The sequence below is a fragment of the Rutidosis leptorrhynchoides genome, chromosome 6 (assembly GCF_046630445.1).
Source record: "Rutidosis leptorrhynchoides isolate AG116_Rl617_1_P2 chromosome 6, CSIRO_AGI_Rlap_v1, whole genome shotgun sequence".
Lineage (NCBI taxonomy): Eukaryota > Viridiplantae > Streptophyta > Magnoliopsida > Asterales > Asteraceae > Rutidosis > Rutidosis leptorrhynchoides.
The window spans coordinates 35,621,543-35,631,303 of NC_092338.1; the positions used below are offsets into that span (position 1 = coordinate 35,621,543).

General features: G+C 33.0%; 1 protein-coding gene across 2 annotated transcripts; it reads right to left on the reverse strand.

The window, feature by feature from the left end:
- Positions 1-5,274: 5,274 nt before the first annotated feature.
- On the reverse strand, positions 5,275-9,511 carry LOC139851650 (calmodulin-binding protein 60 B-like). Of its 2 annotated transcripts, none has more exons than XM_071840746.1 (8): positions 9,350-9,511; positions 8,986-9,061; positions 8,711-8,763; positions 8,141-8,595; positions 7,592-7,752; positions 6,520-6,720; positions 6,237-6,402; positions 5,275-6,118 (listed from the first exon to the last, which is right to left on the reverse strand). In XM_071840746.1, the coding sequence occupies exons 1-8, from the start codon at positions 9,436-9,438 to the stop codon at positions 5,694-5,696; spliced, it is 1,626 nt and encodes a 541-aa protein (XP_071696847.1). In that variant the 5' UTR covers positions 9,439-9,511; the 3' UTR covers positions 5,275-5,693. The 2 variants fall into 2 exon arrangements, with proteins under 2 accessions (XP_071696847.1, XP_071696846.1); XM_071840745.1 differs by having other exon boundaries at positions 8,141-8,625.
- Between the last annotated feature and the right edge of the window lie 250 nt (positions 9,512-9,761).

The window sequence follows — 9,761 nt, forward strand, 5'->3', positions numbered from 1 at the left end:
TTTTACAAAATAGACACGAGTAAATGAAACTACATTCTATGGTTGGATTATTAAACTGAATATGCCCCTTTATAGTATGGTAATCTAAGAATTAGGGAACAGACACCCTAATTGACGCGAATCCTAAAGATAGATCTATCGGGCCCAACAAGCCCTATCCAAAGTACCGGATGCTTTAGTACTTCGAAATGTATATCATGTCCGATGGAGGATCCCAGAATGATGGGGATATTCTTATATGCATATTGTGAATGTCGGTTACCAGGTGTTCAATCCATATGAATGATTATTTTTGTCTCTATGCATGGGACGTATATTTATGAGAAATGAAAATCTTGTGGTCTATTAAAATTATGAAAAGATTATTTATGTTAAACTAATGAACTCACCAACCTTTTGGTTGACACTTGAAAGCATGTTTATTCTCAGGTATAAAAGAAATCTTCCGCTATGCATTTGCTCATTTTAGAGATATTACTTGGAGTCATTCATGACATATTTCAAAAGACGTTGCATTCGAATCGTCGGGTTCATCAAGATTATTATTAAGTCAATTATAGTTACATGTATTATGAAATAGTATGCCTGCCGTCAACTTTCGATGTAATGAAAGATTGTCTTTTCAAAAACGAATGCAATGTTTGTAAAATGTATCATATAGAGGTCAAGTACCTCGCGATGTAATCAACTGTTGTGAATCGTTTATAATCGATATGGACTTCGTCCGGATGGATTAGGACGGGTCCTTTCAATGCGATCGCATGGGGTTAAGGCAGAGAAACCATGCGGTCGCATGGCTATGCATAGCCAGGAATTGAACCCAGGTGGTGTGCTTCATTGGACAACTCGGTGGCCACTCAGGTAAGCCTGAATGGTTTCATGCGAACGTTTTAACTAGTTTTTTTGGGTAAGCGATATCAAGCATTGTATTGTATCACATATATTATACATATAAATAGTTTTTACAACCAATTTAACGTACTACATATTTATACTGTTAACAACATGTTAGAAGTCATTGACATGGGTCAGAGCCCACTCACTCAATCATATCTAGACCAAGTGTCTCATTTATTGTATATTTATGTATTAAACTTTTTGATATTACAGAAGAGATGTTAATGACATGTACTATTGATGTTATGCGAGGTGTATATGAAATAGTTATATTTTTATTGCGAAATACTATTAAATACGATACAATTTTACACAAGTTATTTATTTATCTATAGAGTGGATATACCTAAACCTTGCTACAACACTATATGCAGTGTACCTAATCGTACAGTAGTGTAGTTTTTAGTAAGTCCGGTTCGTTCCACAGGGAGCTAGCCAAGTTTAACGCTATATTTATTTTAAACTATATTTGTATAAAAATATATATATAAGTAATATTATTATTGTTATAAAAAGGGGTTTTTACCGTTTAATGACCGGTTTGTCGATTTTATGTCTTAAGTCACAATTAAAACCTAATGTAAAATATTAAAAATAAATATAACTTAATTTAAAGCGTAAAGTAAATGACGATAATTAAAGTGCGTTAAATAAAATGACGATAAATAAAATTACATGATTAAAAAGTACGATAATTAAAAGTGCGATAAGATATAAAATAAAGAAATTATGCTTATTTAAACTTCCGTAATAATGATGTTCGACGTGTTGATTTTAGTTTATTACCATGGGTTAATTGTCTTTTGTCCTGAATTATTCAATATGTCCATACGGTTTTTGTCCATAACAGTCCATCAGTCATAAATATAAAGTGCCAGTGTCCTCGTCAAATTATCCTTATATCCGAAGTCAAATATTCCAACTAATTGGGGATTTAAACTGTAATAAGGTTAATACATTGTTAATGATTACACCAGGTTATCAACTGTGTGCAATCTAAGGTTTTAATACTTTATTAAGAAATAATTGTGCCGTTGGTCCCTCCATTTTACCCCAAAAAGCTAACAGCATCCCTCAAGTTTTTTTTTGGCTTTCAGCGTCCCTCTATTATCACATTTTTTGATTACGCGTCCCTCCGTCAACTTTCCGTTAAAAAATTCCGTTAAGGCATGCCATGTGCCTTGCATGTGAGGGTAAATTCGTCTTTTTACTCTTTTTCTTCCTCTTCTTCACTCGTAACCCCATCAAAATCAACTAAAAAAACTCAAAAAGCTGATCGAATTAGCAGGCATCCTTGTACATAATTCTCACATCATCATTCGTGTCTATTGAATCTCTTATATAACCATATCATCATTTAATATCATCATCATATTACCTGATTCAAATCAACTTCATCTTTATCATTGTTCATCATCTTTATTTCTCTTTTTAGGGGTTTCTTGTTTTGAAGATTAAACACCAATCTGAATACAAATGTGAGTTCCTTATCATCATATTAACCTTCTTTTCTCATCAGATCGAATTGAAAATCATCACAAAATTCCGGATCTGAAAGTCAAACTTAGCAACTTTATGGTCAACAATTTAATTGGTTTGATTTCGAGAATTTCAGGTTAAGATGTTGATTTTCTAGTGTTAGTTGGATGATTTGGAGACATTTTTATGAAGAAATAAAAATCTAAATCGCTCTTATTCAGAAAAATCAAATAATTGATACTCATAAAGTTTCGCTATCTGTTCAACCTTGATTTTGAAATTCGAAGTTGTTGCAGGTGTAATTTCTTCACGGAAATAGATGATTAAAGGTGCAGGAAGATATTTGAACAATTTGTGATTCATAATTTGTACATAATTTGTATATAATCTGGAATCATCGAAGTTCAAGTTTGTGATTCATATTTTTTATATACATCTCATTTCGAATACTGAGATTAATAAAAAAAATTAATCAGGTAATCCCACATGAAGTTGTCCAGGGTCTTCTCGCAGCTTGTAAAAGTGGTTCATTTGACTCTGCAAACAAAGAAGTCAACAACGTTATTGCCGAGGGATATCCAGTCAGTCAGATGCTTTCACAGGCCTGTCCTATAATCGTAATCTGAAAAAGACCCAAATCGTATTCAAATATTGATATCATAATATGTCACTGCCGTTGTTTGATATTGTGGTTGAATCTGATGATGCAACTGATGAACAAAAAGCAAGAATATGCAAGAAACTGGGTGAAGCTGATAACGTATTCATTTGATCCTATTTCATTTTTTGATAGTTTTCATTCATTATTATCAGTATTAGTATCCTTATTTTGAAGCATGAAATAGAAAATTGGTATAAATCTTTATACTACTGTGGCCTGTTCCAAAAAATGCAACATATGACTAGGTCCTTTTGACAGTTTGACTAGTAATCAAAACTTAAAAATGCATTATCCAGACTTGATGTTTAGAGTTCATAAAGTTTAGTCCATGAATTAATTTGTTGCTTTTATTTACTACTGTGCAGGTAGGATTTTTTTTTTTTTTTTTTTAAAAAAATTGATAAATATTTTAGTGGGATCGAAATGATGGTTAGGCTTTATGGTTCCTTAATAATTGTTAAAACTCTTTAAAATTTGCGATTGTCTCTGTGTAATTGTTTAGCCATGGTGGATCTTTGTTAACATGGAACTAGGATCTACTATCTTTTAGGGTTTGGTTAAGATTCAGATGAAGAAGAAGGTAAAAAAGACGAATTTACCCTCACATGCAAGGCACATGGCATGCCTTAACGGACTTTTTTAACGGAAAGTTGACGGAGGGACGCATAATCAAAAAATGTGATAATAGAGGGACGCTGAAAGTCAAAAAAAAAACTTGAGGGACTCTGTTAGCTTTTTGGGGTAAAATGGAGGGACCAACGGCACAATTATTTTCTTTATTAACAATTACACCAAGTGTCCTTGTATGTAATCCACCCCTGTTTTAATGAGTCCATTGACTATTAATCCATTCCCGTGTCCGGTTAAATGAACGATTATTAGTATTTATAAATATTCCGCCCATCGTGTCCGATCGAGTGTATATGGTTATTTATAGATACGTCAAATTGTAAATCTCTATATTAAATTAACAAATTATCATTCAATTAAACAAATATAAAGCTCATTAATAGTCCATAGTCCAATTTCCACAAGTGTCGGTCTTTTGTCCAAACCCCAATTATGGTACAAAGTCCAATAACCCCGTCTTTAATATTTAGTCTAACATCATGATTACTTCGATTTAAATAAGCATAATAATAACTTAGCTACGAGACATTAATTTAAAAAGATTGAACATAACTTACAATGAGTATTAATAGCGTAGCGTTACACGGACAGGATTATGACTTACAAACTTAAAACATTCGACACTATAACCTTATTATTATTAACTTAAAATTAAAATTATAATTAAATTATAAATATATATATATATTGAGAGATAGAGAGTAGATAGAAAAAGATGTATATAACTCGTCGAGCAAACTGACTTTTTATAGAACCTGGCCAGCTACAGTAGCTCATGCGATGACATGAGTTTTGTTCTTCCAGGCCATGCGATCGCATGGCCAGCTGGATCCAGCCCACATGCTTTTGTTTGCTAGTTTGTCGACGTTATATAATAATATATAATATAATATAATATATATAATTTTATATAATTATATATATATATATATATATATATATATATATATATATATATATATATATATATATATATATATATATATATATTATATTATATTCTTGTACATAGTAGACTTGTAATTTTAGGTCCGTTGCGTCGCGCGTTGATAGTTGGTTCATGTCCCGGTTCCGGATTTTCGAATGTCCTTTCGTACGATTTAATATCTTGTACTTTGCGTTTCGCGGCTCGTACTCTTGTAACTTTTAGACGTTTCTCATCAATAAATTGAACCTCTTGGATTGTACTTTGTACTTTTTAGCGTTTTGGTCATTTGCGTCTTCAAATCGTCGAATCTGTCTTTTGTCTTCACCTTTTATTATTTAAACGAATATCACTTGTAAATAGAACAATTGCAACCAAAAGTTTGTCTTTCTTGAAGGATAATGCTATGAAATATAGGTTCGTTTTTAGCATTATCAACTATTGTAAACATGAGTATATTGTAGACTATAATCAAAGTATTGAAGTATAAAACTTGAGTATTTTAACTTAAATGGAAGTGTTGATGTACAAATTTTTTTATTTAGGTTATGATGTTTATTTTTGCAGTATCTGCAATACATGCATCAGTCAACAATGCTGCATACGATTGAACAAGTTTGGCCAATTTACTATCCATGTATTCAAGTAACTATCTACTCTCAAATACAAATATGTTATAACATTCACATAAAAATCAAAGCTTTATTAAAAATACTATTAGCACATCAAGATCATAATAGATTTTACATCAAGCAAAAGCATAAAACAATGGCGATCGCAGCGACACAGATCCAGCCACAAAAACATACCGATAGGAGAAACCTTACCTCCTAAACTTCGGTACAACTGCTTTTACACATACTTAACAAACTTTCATATATTTTACAAACAGAGCCCGTTTAGGGGAAAAAAAATTAAGATATAAAGAACCAAGGAACATATTAAGTAGTCAATCTAACCCATTTAAGATTAGAAATCAAGATAAGGATATAAGTTTGCCATTCGTCTTTCAGCCACATCTCGCATCACTAAAACCCATTTCACAGCAGCCCGTATTTTGCACCACCTTCCCTTGGATGACCCGTTCTAACCTGTTTAAGACTAGATGTTAAGATATGGATATAAGTTTGCCATTCGTCTTTCAGCTACATCCCGCATCACTAAAACCCATTTCACAGCAGCCCGAATCTTGCACCACCTTCCCCTGGGCGATCCGTTTCTTGAGTAACGGATATTAAAGTCAGAGGAAACCATATTTACAAGTTGGTTACAACGGCCACTGCACACTTCATTTCCTTCCCATATTGATGGCCTGTGTTGAAAATCAAAATCAGCGGCCACCTGACCCGATAACATACTTGGGCCTGAAGTACTTCCTTCACCATATGGCCCGTTGCCAAAATCTCTTAACATATAATTATTCCTTAAATCAGGAGAATACATTTGCATAGAAGACCCCTCAGCTATGTATTGACTATTATTACCAATTCCGTACAAATATGGCTCTGAGGCCAACTGCACTTGGTCTGCACAAAACAACAGTTTATTGAGTGCGTCGAACAAAAGGGAACTAATTTTAAATTATTGATTCATTTATATATGAAATATGTAATGTTCATTAATAATTTATATATACATATATACCTGGGTTTATTGCAGGCATATTAACATCCTGCAGACCTAAATTGACAACATTCCTAAGAGGGAAACTTGCTGTTAACATTGAGCCTCCGAAAACTGAAAAGTCATCCATTGGTAACATTCCGTTTAAATTCTTGTAAAACTGCTGTTTTAAAGATTCCACCCTAGGCTGCAACATCACAAAAGTGGAATATAATTAATAATAATAATAATAATTAATTAAGTATTAAGTATCATAATTATAAAAGAACAAATAAATCTAAGTAAGTAGGAGTAGAATACAAACCATCTGAAATTTAGGAATGTTATCTAGAGACAAGTAATCTTGGCCATCAAAAATCACACCTACAATCTTGAAAATGCAATTGAACAAAAGTGTGGCCCCTTCGGTCCCACAGTTGTACATAAACAAATTGTCGTCTATAATACAATCTTTGGCATGTTTTATGATCGCGTCCCATATTTTGATACATGACTCACCAAGTATCTATGTTTCACAAGCGAAATCTAATCATTTAGTACATGAAAACTATATATATATATATATATATATATATATATATATATATATATATATATATATATATATATATATATAGGGGCAGGATCAATGGGTAAGTAACCAATCGGGGGGAAGCGGGGGAAGCAAAAAAATTTTTTTTCGTTTTTTTGAATTTTTTTTTTCCCGGCATCAAGATCACACGAAAATATGAACATTTAGAAGAGACACTTCGTGATGAATGCTATTATTTAGGCGGGAAAACGATCGACAAAAATAACATTCAAGATAATATTGTTCGTGAAGAATATATGAACGTTTTTTTTTCATGTTTTGTGAAGTAAAATTTAGCCCGATTTAGAGTTTAGGGTTTAGGGTTTTGGGTTTATTCCATAAACCCAAAACACCAAACCCTAAACCCTAAACTCTAAACCGTTCGTGTTAAAAACTCAATCTAAATCCTAAATCTAAACCCTAAATCTAAACCCTAAACCCTAAATTTCTAAACCCTAATATCTAAACCCTATAAACCCTAATATCTAAACCCTAATATCTAAACCCCAATAGCTAAAACCTCAAAATACGCTCGAAAAACACGATAATTGTTATATATTACTTCTTCGAGCGTTTTTCCGCCAAAATAAAAACATTTATCACAAAGTGTCTCTACTAAATGTTCATATTTTCATCTCATCTATAATGTTCGTGAACAAAGTTTTTTCAAAAATCGAAAAAAAAAAAAAGTTTTTGCTTCCCCCGCTTCCCCCCGAATGGTTACTTCCCTCTTGATCCTACCACTATATATATATATATATATATATATATATACTGTGAAATAAAGTATAAACTTTTTCCTTACCTTGCGTAGTGACGACTCGTTAGTAACATACATTTGTAAGAAATGCTTTACAGTGCGTATCCCTTTTTCCGCCAATCGTTTGCGAAAAGCACCATCTTTTGATATCTTTTCCAAACGCCATATGTCATCATCCAAAGATGGGGGATGGTGCTTCTTATATGCTGCACAATAATATTATAAAACTGATAAATTTGATATTAGGGAAATTTCAACCCCGTATACATAAAAGTGGGTCGGTTTTGGTTATGTATTATCTCTAACGGGTCATATACGGTTGGTTAAATATTTAAGTTAAAAATGAGTCAATCCTGATTTAAGCCATCATCCCGAAGTGACATACAGCTACAGAAACCTTTCTTAATCACTTAAGACAGATTAGCTTCTTTAATAGTATAGTCTTTCTAACCATTTTGACGCTTACTTCAAATTACCCATTGTTGACCTGTCACCCGACCCGCCCAATTTTCCACCTTCCAAATTTCTAGAAAGTTTGACTCAGAGAGTCAAACATAATAAATAAGATATAAGAGACAGAGAAAAGGGACTAACATTCACCGCGATGATCTTTAACTACAAAAGGCTCGCTTCTCGCTTCTTTAATTCTCACATCAGAAACAACGGCCTGTGCACCTAACCTGAACGTCCGACTTCGTATCCAGCTCGAGTTATCCGTAAAGTAAACTTCACCTAAATCTCCAACTCCATCTTTCAAAACCACCACTAAATCTCCAGTCACTAATGGCCTTTTCCCATCTCTTGCATATATAATTTTGGCCTCAAAATCCTTCTTTGACCAATCTTCATCATCATCAACTGAAAATTCACCATCAAGTGGAACAATTTGTATCTTTAACGAAGATAACGGTCCAGATGTCACGACTTGATTGGTTTCAGTATCAAACAGTACTATTTGGACAACACCATTGTTCTCAGATTCCACCCTACTGCCTGTAAACAGCTTCTGAGAGAACCTTGTTGCGAAACGAAGCTGTAAGGACGTCTTACTACATGGTTCAAGTGCGTTAAACGGAGATCTGAGACTCAGAATTTTTTTTTATAAATGGTTAGATCATGTATGTATGCTAAATAATGAATAAAATTATATAATTAATTATTGACCTTGGTGATGAACAACAAAATCTTTGACACGCAAGTTGCACCTCTTCGCGTACCTATCAAGCAAAAGTTTAAAAAATGTCTACTTATTCACCATTTTTAGATCTTGTGCATCAGCTTAAAAAATGTGCAGAAAAAGTGTAAAAACTAGTGCAGCATGACATGTGTCAACAACATCAGAACTCTAATTAAACATTCTTATCTAACAAGAATGTTTTGATCAGCAAAAATATACAAGAAAACATCCATTCAAGTACTCGAAAATGATATAATCTTACCCATCGTCGAATTAATGGTTCCAACGTCGAAGCTAGTTCTTGAGTGGAATGTCCATACATAACATCTCTAGCAAAACTGGGTACAAAACAAATCCAATGTTATAAAAACTTATAAATACAATTTATGTTAATTAAACTAAACAGGTAAACTGATAAGGTATTCTCTATTCAGGCTACTGGGGGAGGAAGAGTATTATCTGTTACACATATGACATATGTAAGTAGTCTAACCGGGTCATCTTGATCATTTCTGACCCTTTTATATTGTCAGTGAGGTTTAAACATAAGAGTATAAGACCTTTTATGAAGTATAAGGTCCCAACAACTAAATTATATCTTGTACACAAAATCTTAATAAACTTACCTTGATGTGACAGTCCTTTGCTTAGTTCCACGATTACGAAATTCGTTACCATCCCCTTCACCTTCGCCTAAAAGTCGTTTCAGTACCATCAAACACACAACAAATGGCCAACTAAATAAAGATCAACAGACTAGGTACTAACAATAAAAAAGTTTAGATTAAGTAGTGCTACATAGATCAAATTCAACCGAATAACCAAACAAAGATATATATAGGGAACTGGTGAATGGGAAGTTCTTTGAAGGTTCCAAGTCAGTCTACTATTATATTAAAAAATCAACAACAAGTACACGTACCATTAGTGTGGGTGGGCGTGGTTTGTCCCTATAATCTACTTTTGGATATTCCTAAGTCTAAAAGTGCATTGGATACATGACCACCAAATCTAATAATTGGCAATTACTGTGTAATT

What these genes read in the sequence shown, in the direction of transcription:
- LOC139851650 (XM_071840745.1), bottom strand. Translation starts at nt 9,438, where the DNA reads ATGGTACTGAAACGACTTTTAGGCGAAGGTGAAGGGGATGGTAACGAA. An exon ending in CAAAGGACTGTCACATCAAG is followed by an intron (nt 9,062 to 9,349) that starts GTAAGTTTATTA and finishes TTTTGTACCCAG; the next exon opens with TTTTGCTAGAGATGTTATGT. An exon ending in TTTTGTTGTTCATCACCAAG is followed by an intron (nt 8,626 to 8,710) that starts GTCAATAATTAA and finishes TCTGAGTCTCAG; the next exon opens with ATCTCCGTTTAACGCACTTG.